This window comes from Xenopus tropicalis, chromosome 1 (genome assembly GCF_000004195.4).
Source record: "Xenopus tropicalis strain Nigerian chromosome 1, UCB_Xtro_10.0, whole genome shotgun sequence".
In the NCBI taxonomy this organism is placed as follows: domain Eukaryota; kingdom Metazoa; phylum Chordata; class Amphibia; order Anura; family Pipidae; genus Xenopus; species Xenopus tropicalis.
In genome coordinates this window covers 93770698-93792767 of record NC_030677.2, presented here as the reverse complement: position 1 = coordinate 93792767, position 22070 = coordinate 93770698, and the positions used below count along the sequence as shown (strand labels likewise).

The 22070-nt window shown below is 39.5% G+C and overlaps 2 protein-coding genes across 5 annotated transcripts in view; one reads left to right on the top strand and one right to left on the bottom strand.

Moving 5' to 3' along the window:
• Positions 1–6500, top strand: part of chaf1a (chromatin assembly factor 1 subunit A) — a 35903-nt gene extending 29403 nt beyond the window's left edge. The window contains exon 15 of the mRNA XM_002934004.5: positions 5961–6500. Coding sequence (XP_002934050.1) covers positions 5961–6034 — 74 coding nt within the window. The 3' untranslated portion in view covers positions 6035–6500. The remainder of the gene's footprint in view (positions 1–5960) is intronic.
• Positions 6408–22024, bottom strand: ubxn6 (UBX domain protein 6). 4 transcript variants are annotated; one of them, NM_001005818.1, is given in 11 exon segments: positions 6408–6888; positions 7010–7155; positions 7394–7524; positions 10473–10692; positions 10804–10882; positions 10980–11055; positions 11974–12071; positions 12714–12836; positions 12909–12958; positions 16389–16537; positions 21751–22024. In NM_001005818.1, coding segments are annotated over 11 exon segments (1284 nt in total). In that variant the 5' UTR covers positions 21834–22024; the 3' UTR covers positions 6408–6759.
• Between the last annotated feature and the right edge of the window lie 46 nt (positions 22025–22070).

The following is a 22070-nucleotide window of genomic DNA, read 5'->3' as shown; positions in this document are numbered from 1 at the left end:
TCCTGAGGGAGGGGGCCGAGTGGGTTACAGGAGGAGAAGGAAATTTAAGTGATTAAGGAAATGCTGCGACCTAACTATTAACCTCTGGACAACCAGAGTGCCAGGTGGGGTTTACAGTTTGCTTTTCTAAAATTCAGGGACTTTGTTGCCCCAGCATGTATTTGTTTCCTGCACCAGCACTAGACATCTTAGTGGTACGCATTCCATGTGTGGACAGCTGGATAGCAGACACCTCCATTGCGAGACCCTGAATCCCGGAGAATTAAGGCTCCATCCAGAGGCTTCCACATGATTGTAAAAAAAAAAAAAGTGGATCTTGTACAACACCAAGCTTACCCAGGTTCATAGCAGGACCAAGTGCTCCTCTTGCGGTAGAGGTGGACACTCTTACCTCCTTGGCTATACATCCTTGCCTCATCTTGCTTCTACAAGGCATCAAGCAAATAAAGAGGGAACGACTCAACGCCATCCTGGTGGTACCATTTTGGTTGCAACAGTTGTGGGTTGCAGACTTTGTAAGCCTTGGCAGCAGGTGAACCATTCCATCTTCTAGTAAGGGTCAATCTGCTATCATGGGGTCCAGTCATCCACCCAGATTTACCACAGAGGACTTTAACAGTGTGGCTCTAGTGGCACTCATCTTGACCAAATCCGGTATTCCTCTCTGTCATACTGACTAAGTGGAAAGCAAAAACTGGTATCGGCTAAGATTACCACAGGGTATGGAAAGCCCTTATTGCATGGTGTAAACAGTGACAAAGATCCTTGGGTGTTCGAGGAATGCAGTCTTCTCTGGCTTGTACAAGGACAGTTGCTCCCTAAAGGTGCAGATGTCTGCTCTCTCAATCCTGTATTAATAGCAGATAGCCTTCTGCCCGAACATCGAGACTTCTGCAGGGCTGGTCCTGTCCATGCTACAGTAAGACCCCCTTCAGTGGACTTCATACCTTGGTGATTTGATGGAGAGGGTGGTGTTCATCCTCGTAATTATCTCCGCCCGACAGGTTTGGGAACTGACTGCTGTAGTGCAAGCCCCCATTCAGGGTGATACTGCGACCGGTCCTGAAATTCTTTCTAGGGTAGTCTATGAATTCCATTTGAATCAGGATATAGTGGTTCCCTCCTTATGTCTGGAACCTGAGACCAACCAGGATCAAAGATTAAATCATCTGGACGTGATCCACACATGTGCAGCATTCGGATCTTGATACCTTTATGTTCCTTTGATTGCCCCAAGAAGGGCCACAAAGCCAGTAATTGTCAAATAGATTAGATCTACTATCCTAAGGACCTATGTGATTAAAGGTAGGTCACCAGTGTTTGGGGTGTGGGCTCATTCACTCACATAACGGCAGTCTGCCATCAGCTGAGCAGATATGTAAGCTGCGGTGGAGTCTTCTATCCCCACTTCCAAACTCACAGGATTCATACAGTCCTCTGCTGAAGCTAGCTGCCGGAGGAAAGCGCTGCAGGCTGTTTCCTGAACATGGATAAGGGGTTAGGTCCCACCCTCATATACCAAAGTATGTGATATGTATGGACCCCAAATGAACGCAATGCATGTGAATTTTCTAGCCTGCCAATTTTGTTTTGCAAGCAGAGCCCCAAGACTGTATAATGTGTCATAAGACCCCACCCCCCCAAAGTGTACAGAAACCCCAAGAAAACCATATTTTTCTAAAGTACACACTGTTCGGGGGCTCACAGTCCTTCCCACTACAGATGAAAAACTGATTTATATTTCAATTAGCGCTCACCCAGTTAAATAGTAGGTTCGGGTGCTTATGCCCTGAACCTTTCGCTTATCACTCTTTTCTCTTTGTTCTGGGGAGTATATACTCATGTAAATTCAAAATGCAGGATGTTCACTCACCGCTTCCTTTTGGTGGCCCGGGTACCATGCCCCCAGACCAGCAGCATGGGGAGATTCAACTTCAATAGCCAGCACAAAACAGCATGCACTCGTCTGACTCCAGGACAGCAGATACAATTTCAAAAAAGCTTTATTAAAGATAAAAACCTAACATGTTTTGTGTGACTGCACACATATTTATAGGTACATGGAATAACAAACTATTCAGGGTTTAAAAGGCATGCACAAGTGGCATCATTCTTGATGTCACTTTCCTTGTGAAATTTGAGACCATATGCATATAACAATAATAAAGCAGTGAAACCAGTATAAGCATCCATTAATACAAACAGTGTAAGCTTATATTATTGCAGACAGTTTATCTTGATATCTTTTATAAGTTTAATGATTAATATGTTTAATATTGTCATACATATCTGTCTGTTAATCCCACATATAAATCATGGCAGAGAGGGGAATTAACAGGCTGTCAAAGAAAGAAATAAAAAACAAAACACACACAAATTTTTAAATCCCATCCCTTTTAAGGAAAAAAAAATTCCCATCCCTTTAAAGAAAAGACTGTTGGTCAGAGGGGGGATTAACAGGCTGTCAGCGAAAGAAGAAGAAAAAAAAAGAGAGAAGGTTTTTCCAACATTATTATACATGACAACTCAGGTGATCATCTGACATAAAGTCCTTGTGGTTCCCGTGTATTAAGAATAAAAATCCATTTGGCTTCAAGTTTTAAAAGTTTTTTTTAGTTTGTCCCCTCCTCTAATCTGTATAGTCACCTTGTCGATGCCCTGTAGCATTGATACATTTCCCCCATTACATGTGTCGTGCAACTTGTTGTTGCCTCACTTCAGGAATTAACCTGATTTATATGTTCTCGTATATGATTTTTTTAAAGGTTGAGCTGTACATGCCACATATTGGATGTTACAGCTCATACAAGTTAATAAGTATACTGAAGCTGTTGTGTTACAATTAATGTAACTATTTATTTTATAACTTTTCCCTGTGCTTGTGAAACATTTTGATACATATACTCTCGAGCAAGTGATACATCTTGATGATCCGCACTGATACATTCTTTTTACTTGTAGCCAGTTACGGTCTTATTTATCTCTTTTAAATTCACTTGGTAACAAAATATGGCCCAGAGTGGGCGCTCGCCTAACAAATTCACATCCGTCTCCCAAAACATGCTGCAATTTTGGATCATTGTACAAAATTGGGAGATGTTTCTTGATGTGTTTTATCGAATTAAATTGGCTACTGTATGGAGTAATGAACAAAACTCTATTTTTATTTTTTCCTTATTTTGTTGAGTAGATCTCTCTATTCCTGTCCAGTGCCTCTATTAAAGGCACTGTTTAAATCGTTTTTAGAGTAACCTCTCGTCAAATATTGTTTTCTTAATCCATGTGCTTTGTCTATAAAGTCAGACTCTGAGCTACAGATGTGTTTTAGTCTACAAAATTGTCCTGTGGGAATGCCTTTGGATGACAAGAGGCTGCGTGTAACAGCGTGTTACCTGTGCATTCTTAAAAATAGTAGTGACCACTTTTGATTCTACATGTGATAGTGTTAAATCTAAAAAAGAAATGTCTCATTAGAATGACCCGTGAAATTAAGATTTAAATTGTTGTGATTAAGGCTTTCTAAAAAGCAATTAAAAGCAAATCCCTCACCTTTCCACACAAATATGAAATAGTCTACTGTATATAACTTTTATAGACAATAATAGATTCAGTATAGGCATCGCTACCCTCATAGATGTGGTTCTCCTCCCACCAACCCATGTAGAGGTTGGCGTATGTGGGTGCAAACTTCACACCCATTGAGGTCCCACACCTCTGAAGGTACTAGATACCATCAAATTGAAAAAAATTGTGGTGCAATAAATATTCAATTGTTTCCAAAATTCTTTTGGGACAATTTGATGATCGCTATATTTTTCTAGATGATATGCTATATAGCACGCAAACCCTTTCTATGGGGTATACAAGAGTAGAGACTGGTTATGTTGGCTGTTGCCCAGATGTAGTCAGATCCCCACTTCAAATCCTCAAATTTCTGTATCACATGTTTTGTATCTCTCAAATATGATGTAAGTCTTAATACAAGAGGTTGTAAATACATCAATTTAGTTCTGATTAAGTTTCTCATTAAGTGAATTTATACCAGAGACGATTGGTTGTCCTTTAGGTGGGATTAACCCTTTATGCACTTTAGGGAGGTGATCGAATACTGGCATTACCTTTCTACAGCAATCTACCAAACAACAAAACTTGGCAGTTTTGATGGCATTTCTGAAAGTCACCTAAAAACGTTGCAAAAAAGACTATTTTTTTTTTTTTTTTTTTACATACAATGACAAATCACCCCAAATATGAACGCCAGAGGTCTACAGAACAGTTTGATGCCAAATATGCATAGATATACCAAAGTATGTGGTTACATACAGATCCCAAATAAAAGTAGTCCATGTGAATTTTTTCACCTGCCAACTCAGCTTCTGCAAACAGAGCCCCCGGCTGCATATTATGTGCTGTAATTATGAGCTGTAACACCACCTAACTGTACAGAGATCCCCAGATATTTTTGAAAAGTACACATTCTGACAAATCCAAAACAGCTGAAGATGTCTTTCTACACCAACAAACAACAATGCAATAGGTCATTTAAAGGACATGTAAACCCTGCACACACAGATTTAATCAGTGATCAGCCTCTTTGAAATCTTTCAATACCTACCACACTGGTTGTCGAGAGGTTAATAGGCTGCAGCGTCCCCTTTACCACTTAAATTTCCTTCTTGTCCTGTAACCCACTCGGGCCCCTTCCCTCAGGAATTTGCTTTGACTTCTGGCTTGTGGGCATGCTCAGTTGTTCTAAGCTCACATTGCTAAACACGCCCTCCAGTCTAGCAGCCAGTGAAGAGATGGCTGGTTCCCATAGAAACTCCGCTCTAGCTGTCTGCTTCAATTTCTCCTAACCTCCTCTCCTGAGCTCAGCTCAAACAAAGCAGAAATTTTATCAAAGACAGTTCTGCCTGTGTGACCTTTTATTCTTGATTCTCTTTTCAGATTTAATATTATGTAGTGGAGGAAAAAATGTCTGCCGTGTAAAAGCTGCTGTTTGCTTTAGGAAAATGTGATGGTGCTAGCAAACGGAGGGGACGTATGCAGTACAAATAGTGCCTTTGGGTGGGGGAGACTTGTCCAACCTATATACATTGTAGGCAAATGTAGGCTTTACATGTCCTTTAATATATCTATTATCTGTTGGTTAAGTACTCATTCTGGGGATATAGTTTTGCTTTAACAGCAGACACGACTGCAATGCCAGCCCCCCTTTGCTTATTGCCTAGGGGGTTGGGGGCGCACTGGACTCTCTGCACCAGTCAGTGCAGAAAGACGATTCATTTGCGAAGCACGTATGTGATACGTCCTTGGCACTCAGCTTTTTCTGCGAAGCATGTATCATATACGTGCTTGGCAGTAAAACCGTTAATTGAAAGTTTTTTCTCCTTTTTTTGTAAAATGAAAATTAAAACCAATAAAAAAAAATAAGCCTTCTAGGCAAATTTTTAATTTGAACTTGCAAGCACTGGGGCTTGCCGAAGCTTATCTATGCCCCCATAGCATGTCAAGATTACAGAACTGCTTGACAGCATTGGCTGGGATATTTGGGTACAAGGATGGATTGGCCCAGCAAGACACTGGATGAAATCCTGGTGGGCTCCTTTTCACCAGGCATGTGGGTGGGCCAGATTGCTGTGAACTGGTAGTTAGTGCGGTGGCAGAGTAGTGCAGGAGCAGGCCCTTGATTCAGTTTTTCCGAGAAGAAGTTATTTAATACTAATTGGAGGGAGAATAATCCAATTGGGTTTATTTAATGTTTCAATGACTTTAGTAAACTTAACATATGAAGATCCAAATTATGGAAATACCCCTTATCTGGAAAACGCCAGGTCTGAGCATTCTGCATAACCTTGCCTATACATGTATTTAAAATTTGTCCTTGATGTACACTATGTTGTGATATTGCATCTTTCATCAGTAACCATAGTTTAATTGAGATTTTTTTTTCTCTTCAGATGCAGAGGACTCCACCATAAAATGCAAGATAAACCTGAATGATTCTGCTGTCCTTGCCTCCTGTCAAGACTAAAATAAAAATTAAGCAATGCGTGTATATGTATGTAGATTTTTATATATAAAGATTTTTTAAAACTTGTGGCAGTTTGAAACCATAAATTAGACTTGTGTACAGATTGCACTTTCATGCGCAAGATTATAAAAAAAAAAAACAACCTCCTTTAATCCAAACTGTAAGAAGACTGCCAATTAGTCTCTAATAAAGCATAATTCAAATGAATTCTCTGCCAGTATATGGTATGTCATTCTGTAGCTAAGTGTGATAATGTGGGCATGGTTTTGCAAAGTGCTTAATACCAGGGTGCATGAATGGAAACTGGACTCTACAAAACTTAACAGATGGGAATCTGCATTTTGTGCTGTGTAAATAACTTACAAGACGCTTGTATGCAAATACCTTTTATTCAAAACAAATCCTCTAGATCAATAGAGTTTAATGGAGAAATACATTTGTTGCGAAATACATTGCCTTATCATAACTAAACTGTTTCTTGCTTATTGGTTTATCTGAAAAGCTGCTTTGGTACAGATCCTGGTCTTTTATTTAACCAAAGGTTAACCTATAACCTGTGGGCAGTTGTGGCTAAAAACAAAACCATAATTGAATGTTCCCTGCTGATTGATTGCCTACCTGTATCTGAAATGCAACATGCCTTGAAAACTAATGACTCCAGGCAAGCACTTTTTTGTTTTCTTTCCAAAATGAATATCATCAGGCGGGACATGTAGTGATATTTCCTATGTGAGTTGCTCTACCTTTGAGAGAAGCTCTGGCTTTATTACACTGACTGAACTCTGCCCTCCCCCAGCCTCCACATCAGCCATGACAGCCTCATCCCAGCGAAAGGTCAGTAGTGCAGATGGTACCTGCAGAGGAGAAAGTGTGTGTTTTTTTTTTTTTTTTTTTCCTGTAGTTCAGTATCAAATGTTTGGGGAACTGAACCCCATCTGAAATGTAGTAATAGTTTGATTTCAGAAAAGCACTTACCAGCCCACACTCTATCAATGTAGCCTGCTCATTCTCTACTTTGTGACCCCCTGGAGCCAGAAGTTCAAAAGGAAGCCAATCATTTTGCAGCTGCTCACGAAGAAAATCAAACAAAGCAGACACCCGTTCCCGAGCAAAGAATATGCCTGCGAAAGAGAGAAGTCTTTAGAGGAGGCTTTTATGTATATATGTCTGTAGTCTGGTTGGGCTCTCTAAGGTCCCCATATTGCACTTGGCCTCCACAGGCTTTTTAACACAACATACAAAGCCTGTAAACAGGGTCCATATTGGAGAAGTGGCATATAACATGGAAGAGGTTTGCAAGGTTCCAGGCAAAAAGTTGTTGGCAAAAACAAAAGTATATAATGTGGCTGTGGTTTTTACCCTGCAAGATGTATCCATCTGGCAATTTGATTCTCAGCACAGTGTAATTGTATTTCTTCATTTCTCTCTGTTCTTCACGCTCTCGCATTGCTTTGGTTCTGAGCACTGCATTCCTCTCCACCATTTCTGTCCTACAAGGGGAAAAGCAGTATTGTTGAATCTGTTTATTTCAGGACAGTGCTGTCTAACTGGCGATTTGTATGTGAAACATTTGATGCTAGTGATGTTCACACGTTTGTATGAATACAGTTTTTTGACCCAGCATGGTTTAGAGAAAAATTCACGTGTAAATAATGATAGAAGCATCAATGGATTCATGCATCTTAGTCAGGATCAAGTACAGGTATAGGATCCCTTATCCGGAAACCAGTTATCCAGAAAGTTCGGAACTATGTAAAGCTCATCTCCCATAGACTCAATTTTAAACAAATAACTCAGATTTTTAAGAATAACTTGCTTTTTCTCTACAATAATGAAACAGTACCTTGTATTTGATCCCAACTAAAGTATAATTACCCCTTATTGGGGGCATAACAGTCCTATTGGGTTTATTTAATGTTTAAATTATTTTTTAGTAGACCTTAAAGTATGGACAACCAAATTACGGAAAGACATCTTATCTGGAAAACCCCAGGTCCCGAGCATTCTGGATAACAGGGTCCCATACCTGTACAAGGTACTGTTTTATTACAGAGAAAAGGGAAATTATTAAAACATAGAATTGTTTGTTTATAATGGAATCCATAGGAGATGGCCTTCCTGTAATTCAGAGCTTTCTGGATAACTTTTCCAAATAGCAGATCCCATGCCTGTATTATTACTGATTAAACATTTAATCTTGAGAAACTTTTTCAAGTCAATTTTTTTTGTGTGAGCCTGATTATCTGCTAATCTACTCTAGATAAAATATATTTCACCCTACCATAAAATTGAAGCTTTTCTATTCTCAGTCACAAATCATTTTTCTGGACACTTCTATTAACATTAGGAATAACCACTTTATCTGCTCTGAAAACATGAAATGGATCCAAAACGTAACCCCAGTCAAACCTTTTTCAACCAGGGAAACCAGCCCCTAGACCACTGATAAAAAAAAAAAAAAAAAGCAAACAGAACTTCCCACTGGTGACCTTAAATACAGAGAGAGAGAAGCACAAACGTACCACTATTGACTGTTACATACAAAAGTCACTTGGAGGTCCAAAGAAAAATCAATCACAAAGAAGCTATCTAATATCCAGAATGCTTGGAACCTGGTGTTTTCTTTAATATGGATCTCCATAGTTTAAGTCTGCAAAACATTAAATAAACTGAAAAGGATTGTTTTGCCAGCACTATGGATTCATATACCTTGAAATATAAGGTACTATTTTATTATTGGAGAGATTAGAAATCTAGAATTTTAGATTCTAGAAAATTAGAATTATTTGCATAAAAAGGATTTCATGAGAGATAACCTTCAAATAAATCTGAGCTTTTGGGATAAGGAATCCCATACCAATGCCCCAAAGAGAGCAAATATTCTAAAATATATTTATTTGACACTCCCTAGCTCTCATACAGCCTCCATACAGCTTATGGTGTTCCCTGTAAGTGCCAGAAGATGGTGGTAAGTATGCCTGTAGACAGATGAGCACCCAATGAAGAAACAGGGCAGACACACCAAGCTGCATGTATCCCTTAGATTTAATAGAACAATGGGATACTGATCTTGGATCTTCCCTTTCCTCCTGCCAACTTGCCTTAGAGGTTGCCCTGACAGAGGGGACATGTATAGTGGCACTGCCCCATTGTTTCTGCTCTTTGGTCCCAAATTATCTTGCAACTTATTTTTATGCCCATGTAACTAACCATAAAAATAGCATTGTTGCTACTTCTTACCCTAACCTGCCTGCGTTGCAACGAATATTAGTAGGCCAGATACTTGCAGATACATGCTGGGTAATAGCCCTATATTGGCTAGCAACCTCCCTCTCTATAATAATTGTAAAAGAAAGACATGTATTTAATGCATCACTCAGTTCGTTTGGATGATAAACTGCACTTACATAGAAGTATCTGGCTACTATGGCATCCCTACCTTTCCGCCAAGATACCCCTCACACTCTCAAAGCACATTTTTCTGTCCTGCTCTGCATCAGAGTTGAATTTTTTCAACTTATATTATTTAAAGGAGAAGGAAAAGCTACTGTCACTTGGGGGTGCCAAAATGTTAGGCACCCCCAAGTGACTTGAATCGCTTACCTTCTACCCCGGGCTGGTGCCCCTGTACGGAGAGAACAGCACCAGCCCGGGGTACCTGCAGCGCTTCCTCCTTCCTATTCGCTGCATGCGCAGTAGAGTGAAAAGCCAAACTTTAGCAGAGAAGTCGGCTTTTTCACTCTACTGCGCATGCGCCTGACTCACAGTCAAGGCTTAACGAAGGAGGAAGCGCTTCGCCCCAGGTGCCCCGGGCTGGTACGGTTTTCTACTAATAGGGGCACCAGCCCGGGGTACGAGGTAAGCGATTCAAGTCACTTAGGCGTGCTTAACATTTTAGCACCCCCAAGTGACTTTCCTTCCCCTTTAAGTGCCAATGTCAATCATAAATGTGGCATCCCATCAAAACTGCTTTAAAATTTTCCTGTTGTGTGCAGTGTTTGCAGTCCCTCCCTCTTCTGTGCATTTTCCCTGTCTCACTGTGAAGCATTTTGGATCCTGCGAAAGGAAAGTTTCCTTGCCTTTTAATTCTTTGTGCACTTTCTCCTCTTTGCATCTGATTAAAAAAAAAAAAAAACCCTCCCATGTACTAGGGATTGCTCATAAAATTTCTAGTGACATGGAACACTCTAAAGACTGAGCCTTACCTACTGGATTTTAAAGTACAGACCAAATTGGAATCCCGAATGCAGACCCATAACAACCTGATTAGGGTTCAGCAGGTGCAGAGTTTTATAATTAGCATATGTACTGCCAGAGAAGTGGATCCACTAGAAAAGCATTTTGGTTGAGGAGAGATGTCCTCATTTGTATGAAAAGCAAATGAGGACGACAGACAAATAAGATTTATGTTTCTATTCTCAGTAAAATAAATACATACCTTTCTCTTTGTTCCCTCTTTATCTCTTCTGCAGTCAGGTTGAAAAAGTCATCAGGAAGGTCAAAGTGTGCAGCTTCAATGGATGGCATGAAAATACGCAATTGCCTCTCCAGACTTAGTCTCAAAGGCTCTGCACTCAGCAATGCATCACAATGCCCATGTAATGCATCTAGGTTTTTCAGTGCATCACCACCCAGAACAAAAAATTCTTCTTGTAAATCTAGGACGTGAAATACATGACTAATTATCATCTACATCTTCACAGTTGCATTTTCCTCAGAGGTATTGGTTACACATCCAGGTCTCTTATATCAGAATTGCCAATGCTTACCTTGCCCAGGCATTGTCTTCTTTTCAAAGCCAACAGCCTCAAAGAATTCATGGGAACCCTCTAGACAGCTGATTTTCTCCTGAGTAGGTAGTACAGAAGAATTACAAAAAATTTACAGGAAAATGTGAAAATCCTTTGAGAAATTATATGGCTTTACATCTGCTGCAATTCCTCACCTGGAACACCTTGTTTGACAGTTTGATTCTGCAATACTTCTCTTCTTCAGGGTGACTGATTATATTATTCATGTATCTAAATAATTGAAATTAGCATCAGCTCATAATTGCATAATTGGGGGGGCTTTTGCAAAACTGTACAGTTAAACAAATGATAGAGATGCATAAACATCAGATTACTGGCTGAGGTGCCTGGCGTCACCTAGTAAATCTTATGTCAGCTATAAAAACAGTAGAATTAAAAAGATGCTCTATGGCAGTAGTTCTCAACCTTCCTAATGCTGCAACAATTTAATACAGTTCCTGATGTTGTGACCTCCAACCATAAAATTTTTCCTAAGACCATCAGAAATATGTGTTTTCTGATGTTCTTAGGCGACCCCTGTGAAAGGGTCATTCGACCCCCAAAGGGGTCCTGACCCACAGGTTGAGAACCGCTGCTCTATAGCATGCTGTAATGCCATTGGTCAGATAGATAGACCCTGTACCCAGCATTAGCTGGAAAACCAATGAGGTTTGAGGGCAAACAGAATAATCACAACACCTGTGAAGACCACAAAAATGGTTTCTTCTTTGCACTGTAGGGTACGTTTATGGTACTATGCAGTGGCTCAATCTCAGCTGGGCTGGCATGTGATCTTAGGGTAAAACAGGTGACATACTGCATGTTTGGAAACCCCTAGGAAAATGTTTTTTCCTTTGACATTGCTAGGTAAATCTAGGGCACTGTGAAATGGCACAGCTTCTAAAACATTTAAATACATGTTTTGTTCCTTGCCACAATATACCAAAAATAGTCAATGCCCTTCTCCAGATGTGAGGATAGACACTGGCAAGTTTTGTTAAATTGTGTGTCCAAGTGAATAATTTGTGGTAATGTTAAACAACTAATAAGATTATATATAGAATAACATTTGTCATTGCCATACCCATTTTTTAGTTCTCTAAAAAATGCATTATGTTAATCATATATAGTCATTATATGTGTACTTACTTAGCTATAGTCTCAGTTCCAAGTTTCACTTTTTCTCTGTCTTTGTTATATGTGTGAATCTTCAGAATGGCAGCAGATGTGGGATCTGTGGTGGACAACTAGAAGAAACAGAAACTTTCACTTCAGTGAATACTTTCAAGGGATGCTGTCATGATTTTTTTGGTGCACTTTTTATTTCTAAATTACACTGTTTACATAGCAAACAACTCACTCCACCATTTAAAATGTTATTCTTTAACCAACAAATGTATTTTTTTTTTAGTTGTAATATTGGTGTTTTGGCACCATCTCAGTGCACTATGCCTGATTCTGAGCTTTCAGAAGGAAACAGTGCTACACATTAGAACTGCTTTCAGATAAGCTATTGTTTCTTCTACTACCATGTAACTGGAGGAGTCGCAAGGCGGGCTTGGATTTCTTACTATTTAGTGCTATTCTGATATCTACTGGGAGCTGCTATCTTGCTACCTTCCCATTTTTCTGCTGATTGACAGCTGGGAGGGGGGTGATATCACTCCAACTTGCAGCTCAGCAGTAAAGTGTGACTGGAGCACGGGTCACATGGTTGTGGCACCCTGGGAAATAAAGAATATGGCTAGCCCCTTGTGAAATTTCAAAATTAAATATTAAAAATTTCAATGCAGGATTCTGCTGGAGAAGCTCCATTAACTGATAAGTTTTGAAAAAAACATGTTTTCCCCATGATAGTATACACTTTAATATACTCTATAAATACTTACCCTCTGTAAAACATTTCTAATGTGGCCCTCCCTCTCCTCTTTCCTCAGCAGTTCATCAGTGAGTGGGCATCTGAACAGGACAGTACAAACAGAACTGGACTTCTTTCTTGTGGTACCAATATCCTGCCAGTGGCAAAGCAATGTCATTTTTAAAAACATTTTGACTGACCACTCAACTCACATTTAGTATATTACCTTTGGACCCACATTAGACTCTTCTTTCTGTTCAATCACCTCTTTTCTTCCTGGAAAGAAAAAGCAATTAATAAAAACACCAATTGTTTCCTAAAGGAAATCTAAACACACAATAAGGTCAATTTATTGTGAGCATTTCTCTGAGCAGTTTTGCAATACATTCTTAACTGATTCTAAATCAGTTTACATAAGTTTTTTATTTTGGTTTAGATTCCCTTTAACCCTTTCACTGCCAGCTATTTTGGTCAAAGCGGAACTTGTATTGCCAGACAGTTTTTGAACATTTTGCCTGTTTCACTTTAGGGGCCTTTCCTCTGGGGCGGAATTTTAGTTCATCCAGGAAAACAATACATCATTTTTTTTTTAAGAACAACCTAAGCTTTCAAAATATGGTAGAAGATTTTTGTGTAATTCCAATTCTGTAACAATATCGGATACGGGACCCGTTATCCAGAATGCTCAGGACCTGGGGTATTCCGAATAAGGGGTCTTTCTGTAATTCGGATCCCCTACCTTAAGTCTACTAAAAAAATGACTTAAACAGTAATTAAACCCAATAGGATTGTTTTGGTTCCAATAAGGATTAATTATATCTTAGTTGGGATCAAGTACAAGGTACTGTTCTATTATTGCAGAGAAAAATTAAACCATTTTTAAAAATGTGAATTATTTCATTAAAATGGAGTCTATGGGAGATGGCCTTTCCGTAATTCGGAACTTTCTGGATAATGGGTTTCCGGATCAGGGGTCCGATACCTGTATAGGTTTCTAAATCTCTAAAGAATGAAGAAAAAAAAAACAAAACATATTTTCCATAATATAAACACATCCACCAGAAACAAAATTTTTTTATGCAGCAAAATACGACTGATTTGGAAAGTCCAATGTCTCCTGAACGTGCCAATACCAAATTATATATAGGTTTATGTCAAAAACTCCCAGCAGTACACTACCAAATTTCCAAAGCACAGTAAGCTGCATACTTTAGATTTCAAGGCCAAAAATTCCACTAGCAGAAGGTTCATCCCAGAAAATTATACATTTTTGGAAAGAATCCAGAGTAGGCACAACTGTCTGTCTACTCCAAACTACCAAGTCACAGTGCTTTCCTAAAGTTATTGGTTTTTATCAAAATTTGTGAAATTTTCAAAAAAATTGCTTCAAAGCTTCCAGTCTATAGTATCTTATCTCCTACAGGTCATCAAGTAACCAAATAAAACACCCTAAATATGAATGCCAGGGGTCCACTGAACAGTTTGATGCCCAATATGTATAGGTTTACCTAAGTATGTGGCATGTAGGGGCCCCAATGTGAACATACCCCCATATGATCTGTTATTTTTGTCATTTCAGATCCTACAAAATCAACACATTTACATAATTTTATGTGGGATAACACTACAAAAATACTCACCCCAGAAAGCAATATATTTTTGGAAAGTACAGATTCCCCTGAATCTAAAATGAGTACCCATGTTTTTCTACTCCAAAGTACCAAGCCGCAAAGCTTTCCTAAGTTTGCCGATTTTTATGACATTTCCAAAAATCACCTCAAAACTTCCAATATGCAGCATCTTATTTTCTACAGGTCATTAGGTACCAAAATAAAACACCCTAAATATGAACCCCAGAGGTCTACTGAACAGTTTGATGCCCACTGTACATAGGTTTATCAAAGCACATGGCACTTGGCACTTAAGAGACCCCAAAATATACATTGTGCACACTAATTCATGGCTTACCTTTACCTAATTCATAAACACATGGCAGTTTTATGAGGGGCAGAAGCTGCAGAAATGTAGGGTGACCCCTAAAAACCATATATTTTTGGAAAGTACACTTTCTACACCAAAGTACCAATCTGGAAAGCTTTCCTAAAGTTAATGGTTTTTATGACTTCTGAAAAAGGCCTAAAATTGTTGCAATTTGCCACAAATATCTTACAACATTTCTTACATATAATGACACATCACCCTAAATATGAATGCCAGCAGTCTACTGAACAGTTTGATGCCCAAAGTACCAATCTGCAAAGCTTTCCTAAAGTTAGTGGTTTTTATGACATTTCAGAAAATCACCTAAAAATGTTGCAGTTTGCCACATTTATCTCACACAATTTTTGCATACAATGGCAAATCACCTCAAATAGGAACACCTAAGGGCTACTGAACAGTTTGATGCCCAACATGCATAGATATACCAAAGTCTGTGGTATGCACTGACCCCAAAATGAAAATAGCGCATATGGATGTCTCGCCTGCCAGCTCAGCTTTTGCATAGAGTGCCCCCTGACAGCGTATTATGTGCCGTAACACCCCCTAACTATACAGAGAGCCCCAGAAAACCATATATATTTGGAAAGTACACATTCTGACAAATCCAACATGGGTAAAGATTCCTTTCTACACCAAAGTACCAATCTGCAAAGCTTTCCTAAAGTTATTGGTTTTTATGACACTTCAGAAAATCGCATAAAACTGTTGCAATTTACCACATTTATCTCACACAATTACAGAGCCCTGACAGCGTATTATGTGCCGTAACACCCCCTAACTATAGAGAGACCCATAGAAAACCATATACTGTATATACTCGAGTATAAGCCTAGTTTTTCAGCACCCAAAATGTGCTGAAAAAAAGTCACCCTCGGCTTATACTCGGGTGCCATGGGTCCCTCTAGACTAGCACCCTCTCTCCTTTGTGTGCAAATTAGGCCACCCGCAACCAGACCCTCCAGTGTCCTGGCCTAGGCTCCCACTAGCAATACTTATTTCCCCTTACATCTCCTCTGGGACCGGGTCTGCTGCCAGTTTGCCAATGTGCAATGAGCGTGGGGTAGTACTCATATTGTTTTTGTTGACCCTCTTCTCCGCTTACAGAGCTAGTTTACTGTTTTTCTTTGAAATAAATATTGAAAAACATATACCCCACTGATGCCTCAATTAATGTAATTTTATTGGTATTTATTTTGATTATTAAAACTTAGCAGTAGCTGCTGCATTTCCCACCCTAGGCTTATACTCGAGTCAATAAGTTTTTCCAGTTTTCTTAGGTAAAATTAGGTACCTCGGCTTATATTCGGATCGGCTTATACTCGAGTATATACGGTATTTTTTGAAATTACACATTCTGATGAGTTCAAAATAGGTAGTTATTTTTCTACACCAAAGTTACACATGGCAAAGCTATGCTAAAAACAGATCAGGAACACTAATACAGGGATAAAAAAAAATGCAATAAAACCACAAAAATTGTGCAAATTAGTGAAACAACAAAATAAGTCACAACAGCGTAATTAGTGGTCAGAATATCTGATCCAATAGTCACGCTGTCAAAATAAACAGTAGGGAAAAGAAAAAAAAAAAAAAAGTAAAATGAAAAAAAATAAAAAGGCAAAGGTGCAGTTTTATAAGCCTTAGTTTCACCACCTCCCCCTAGAATTATAGCCAATAATTTTCCCTTTAACCTCTTCCTTCTCACCTGTTGTTGTATCCTTGGACTGCACCTTGGTCCGCCCCTGCAACGATTCCATTCTCGCCATTGCAGCAGAAGCCGCTGCTATCTGTGCCTCCCCTGTGGGAGGTTTACGTGGTTTAACTTGTTCTTTTGTAACTTTAGCCACATTTTCCCTGCAGGAAGAATTTTTTGAAAAATGTATTATCCATATTCTTTGTGCACGCTAGGCAAAGGTAGCACAATTGTCCCCCTTATTTCCTACCTGTTTATGGCATGTTATAAAGCTCATTATCTAAATATAACTTCAAAGCTTTCCTTCCCCACAAAAAATGTTTTACAGAGTCATTTAAAACAATCTTTTTTTTGTCTGCATGTCTTATAAACATCTACAAGTCTTATAAACATCTACAAGTATAAATGGATCAAGCAGCAGAACTAATTTTTCATAATCTGTCTATTTAAAATGGTAGTTTTACTTTGTATCAACTTTTGAGATGTTATAGAATGTCTGATTCTTAGTAACTTTTCAATTGTTCTCAATTTTTTTTTCTTTTTAAACTGGTTAACTTTTAGTATGATATTGCGAGTGCTATTTTGAGACAGTTTGCTATTGCTTTTCATTTTTTATTTGCAGTTTTTGAATTATTTAGCTTTTTGTTTAATAGCTCTCCAGGCAGTGGTTTAAAAGAGAGACAGAAATACAAATAGAGGAGGACCTAAATAGAAAGATAAGTGTTAGAAAGTAACAATAACAATTAAATTGTAGCCTCACAGACCAATAGTTTTAGAAGAGTAAGGCAAGTAATGTAATAAATTGAAAATTGAAAAGTTGGTAAGAATATGGCATTCTGTAGCATACTTAAAGTTGACCTGAAGGTGAATTACACCTTTATTTGTCTTTTTCTGCCTCTTTCCTGCATTCATATTTAACATGGGTCACTATTTCATCTTTATTATTATTTCTCTATTCATGCCCTCTCCGGTGGCTAGTTGTGACAAATATGTAATATTAAAGGAGGGTAAAAATCACTGGAGGGTGCCAAATGTTAGGCACCCCCCAGTGACTTTAATCGCTTTCCTTTTACCCCAGGCTGGTGCTCCTGTTAGGAGAAAACCACACCAGCCCGGGGTACCTGCAGTGTGTGTTTCCTCTTCCTTTTCACTCTACTGCGCATATGCAAGCGTGGAAAGGCAGGAAAGTAAGAGGGGACACTAGCTCACAGCTTCCCCAGGCTGGTGCAGTTTTCTTCTCACAGGAGCACCAGCCCAGAGTAAAAGGTAAGCGATTAAAGTCACTGGGAGGTGCCTAACATTTTGGCACCACCAAGTGACTTAGCCTTTCTTTCTCCTTTAAGTATATATGTACTGTATATAAGTTTTTTAAATTGACTGACATCTTGGCTGGATGACCAGCAAAAAACACACAACACAAAAGATTCCTATAAATCATGTATTGTGAAAAAAATGTCATGTGAAGATAGACATGACATCAACAGCCTGGACAATCCACTTCAAACATGAAAACAATACTACAAAACATCACAAACATTGTTCAAAAAAAGAATCACAGTATATCAACAATATAATACCATATATTCCATTCATCCATATTTTGGATCTACCTCACTTAATTTAAGTTACAAAACACATAGGAAGTGTTTACTTTCAGATAAATTAATATATTGTAAGTGAGGAACATACTGTAAGTATTTGAACACTCTGCGATTTTGCAAGTTCTCCCACTTAGAAATCATGGAGGGGTTTGAAATTCACATTGTAGGTGCATTCCCACTGTGAGAGACAGCATTTAAAAAAAAATTCAGGAAATCACATTGTATGATTTTTAAAGGAGAAGGAAAGGCTAAGTCACTTGGGGGTGCCAAAATGTTAGGCACCCCCAAGTGACTTAAATTGCCTACCTTTTACCCCGGGCTGGTGCCCCTGTTCTGAGAGAATAGCATCAACCCGGGGTAGCTGCGAGCGCTTCTTGCTTCACTCGTGCGCATGCGCAGTAAAGTGAAAAAGCTATAAAGTCGGCTTTTCACTCTACTGCACATGTGATTGTCCTGGGAATTTGCGCGCATGCGCAGTAAAGTGAAAAAGCTATAAAGTCGGCTTTGCACTCTACTGCACATGTGATTGTCCTGGGAATTTGCCGGCAGCGCGAATACGGAAGGAGGAAGCACTCGCTACAGGTACCCCGGGCTGGTAAAATTTTCTCCTAACAGGGGCACCAGCCCGGGGTACAAGGTAAGCGATTAAAGTCACTTGGGGGTGCCTAACATTTTGGCACCCCCAAGTGACTTAGCCTTTCCTTGTCCTTTAAAGAATGTATTTGTATTGCACTTCTGCACATAAGTATTTGAACACCTGAGAAAATCAGTGTTAATATTTGGTACAGAAGCCTTTGTTTGCAATTACAAAGGTCAAACGTTTCCTGTAGTTCTTGACCAGGCTTGCACACACTGCAACAGGGACTTTGGCCCACTCCTCCACACAGATCTCCTCTAGATCTGTCAGGTTTCGGGCCTGTCGCTGAGCAACACAGAGTTTGAGCTCCCTCCAAAGATTTTCTATTGGATTTAGGTCTGGAGATTGGCTAGGCCACTCCAGAAACTTGATATGCCTCTTACGGAGCCACACCTTGGTTACCCTGGCTGTGTGCTTTGGGTCATTGTCATGTTGGAAGACCCAGCCACGACCCATCTTCAATGCTCTGACTGAGGGAAGGAGGTTGTTGCTCAAAATCTCACAATACATGGCCCCATTCATCCTCTCTTTAATACAGTGCAGTCGTCCTGTCCCCTTTGCAGAAAGCACCCCCAAACCATGATTTTACCACCCCCATGCTTCACAGTAGGGATGGTGTTCTTGGGATGCAACTCATCCTTATTTTTCCTGAAGTTTAGACCAAAAAGTTCTACTTTGGTCTCATCTGACCACATGACTTTCTCCCATGCCTCCTCTGGATCATCCAGATGGCCATTGGCAAACTTCAGACGGGCCTGGACATGTGATGACTTGAGCAGGGGAACCTTTCGTGCAATGCATGATTTGAAACCATGATGGCGTAGTGTTCTACCGACAGTGACCTTTGAAACTGTGGTCCCAGATCTCTTCATGTCATTGACCAGCTCCTCCCTTGTAGTTCTGGCCGATTCCTCACCTTTCTTATCATTAGTGAGACCCCACGAGGTGAGATCTTGCATGGAGCCCCAGTCCTAGGGAGACGGACAGTCGTCTTTAGCCTCTTCCATTTTCTAACAATTGCTCCAACAGTTGATCTATTTTCACCAAGCTGCTTGGCAATTGCCCTATAGTGATTTCCAGCCTTGTGGAGTTCCACAATTTTGTCTCTCTTTTGACAGCTCTTTGGTCTTGCCCATGGTAGTAGTTGGAGTCTGACTGGCTGTGGGTGGACAGGTTGGAAGCTCAGACAGGTGCTACTAATTTAGAATAATGAGTGGAGTAGAGGTGGACTATTTAAAGGCAGAGGAACAGGTCTTTGAGAGCCAGAATTCTTGCTGATTGCCAGGTGTTCAAATACTTACAGTGTATGTGCAGCAGTGCAATACAAATACATTCTTTAAAAATCATACAATGTGATTTCCTGATTTTTAAATGCTGTCTCTCACAGTGGGAATGCACCTATAATGTGAATATCAGACCCCTCCATGATTTCTACGTAGGAGAACTTGCAAAATTGCAGGGTGTTCAAATACTTATGTTCCTCACTGTATATATATATATATATATATATATATATATATATATATATATATATATATATATATATATATATATATATACACACAAGCATATCTAAGTGAAAATGGCAAATATACACAGAGGACATATTTATATTAAACTAATTATTTTGTGTCAAGGGTTCCTAAAAAAATGCCCAATATACAAATCGAATCAAATAATGTCAGCAAAAGACTTTAATCTACATACCTGACCTGTATGTGCCACTTTAGAATGTAGAGATAAAGCTACTTGAATTAATAACATGCTAATATTAATGGGAAAGGCTATCAGGGTGTCTGCTGCATGATCCAACTGTTATCATTACCAACAGGGTATGCTTAGGGAAAGGGCACACGAAGCGTATCCAAAGCTTAAACTCGTAAAGCAATCTGGATACAATAAAAATGGTGCGCTTGGAGTAGTGATTTGCTATTTAAAGGATAAGTAAACCTTTTTTTTTCTATCAGTAAAATTACTCTAAACAGCCTCCACAGACAGCATTCTGTCTGACCTGGTTCCTTAGTTAGAAGTTAATCCTTTCCTTTGATTCCTTGTGCAGAGTGAAGCCCCGCCCCCACTTCCTGTTCAGTTCTTTCTTCAATTCGACTACTCTAGTCGACCTGGAGAGCTTTCTGGGCATGCCTGGAGGCAGCAGGAGCCAGTCTGTGCATTAGCAGTGTTTTTTTTTTTTTGATGAGAGACCTAAACAGGAAGTGGGGGCAGGGCTTCACTTTGCACAAGGAAGCAAAGAAAATAATTAACTTCTGAGGAACCAGGTCAGACAGAATGCTGGGTAGGTAATTCTGGAGGCTGTTTAGAGTAATTTGACTGACAGCAAAAAAAAAAGGTTTACTTATTCTTTAAGGTACACATTTACTAAATGAATTGGTCCAATAGGAAAAATGTAAGGGCGAAGTCTGGATAAGATGATGTAAGCATATAGGAAGTTCTCAGTGTGTCAGGTTCAAAATAGGTCACTCCCATCCCTTCAGAAACCTGATCAGAGAGACAGAAGAAGGACTGATTGAACAGGTATTAAAAGTAGCATTTACAGTGGCCTTTTTACTTTTCTTTAATGGAAAATTGATTTTATAACATGCTGAGAGCATTGTTGGTGTTATTAAGATTTGGACATTGAAAGTGAACAACCCCTTTAAGTCTTACCCTTACTGACATTGGCTTTCATGATTACCTTTAACTGCAAATATGCATTCACCCCATGTCTCATATCAAGGCCTCAAGTTGGGCTACACAGTCTGGGAATCAGTGAATTAGAGAATGAGCTTAAACAAAAGAATTCTGAAGCCCCATACACAGATAATATGTGGCCTCTTGACATGCTTAACTGTTTTAATTACTAAGCTTCCTCAGATGGAGAGAGAGAAAGACATAGATGAAACTAATGGCTACGTCAGAGCATGATAATGAACAGGTTGGAGATATGATGAGAGAAGAAAGACTGGTACAAGAAAGTAAGGCGACAGATAAAGTGAAAATAATGCTACAGAACTAAATAGCCCATGAGATGATCTCGTCTCGCTTGATTCTGCACTTTCTTAAGAGGTCTAGTGTCGTCTATCGTTGCCTAGCTGGTGCCCTTCTCCGTTACCCAAGCTATTTCTTTCGCCTCCTCTACCTGGTATCTTCGCTCAGTTTGTGTCCCGGTCCTGCACCCTTGAATTTTATATCACTCTTTAATCCGTCAAGGAATTTCTTCATATTGGAGCAAAGCTGGCCCACCACAGCAATTCGTGCAATAAACCCCCCTCCTTACGGGATATGACAGCTCTAACCCGGAAGTACCATTCCAAGTACCGGATGTTGCCGTCCCTAAAAGTGACAGCCGTTCTGTAAGTCTTCACCCCCAACATATACCAACACCGTAACAACCGATATACCCCAAGTTGTTGCCCCCATCACGTGACTTAACACCAATCCACATGGCTTTACAAGATC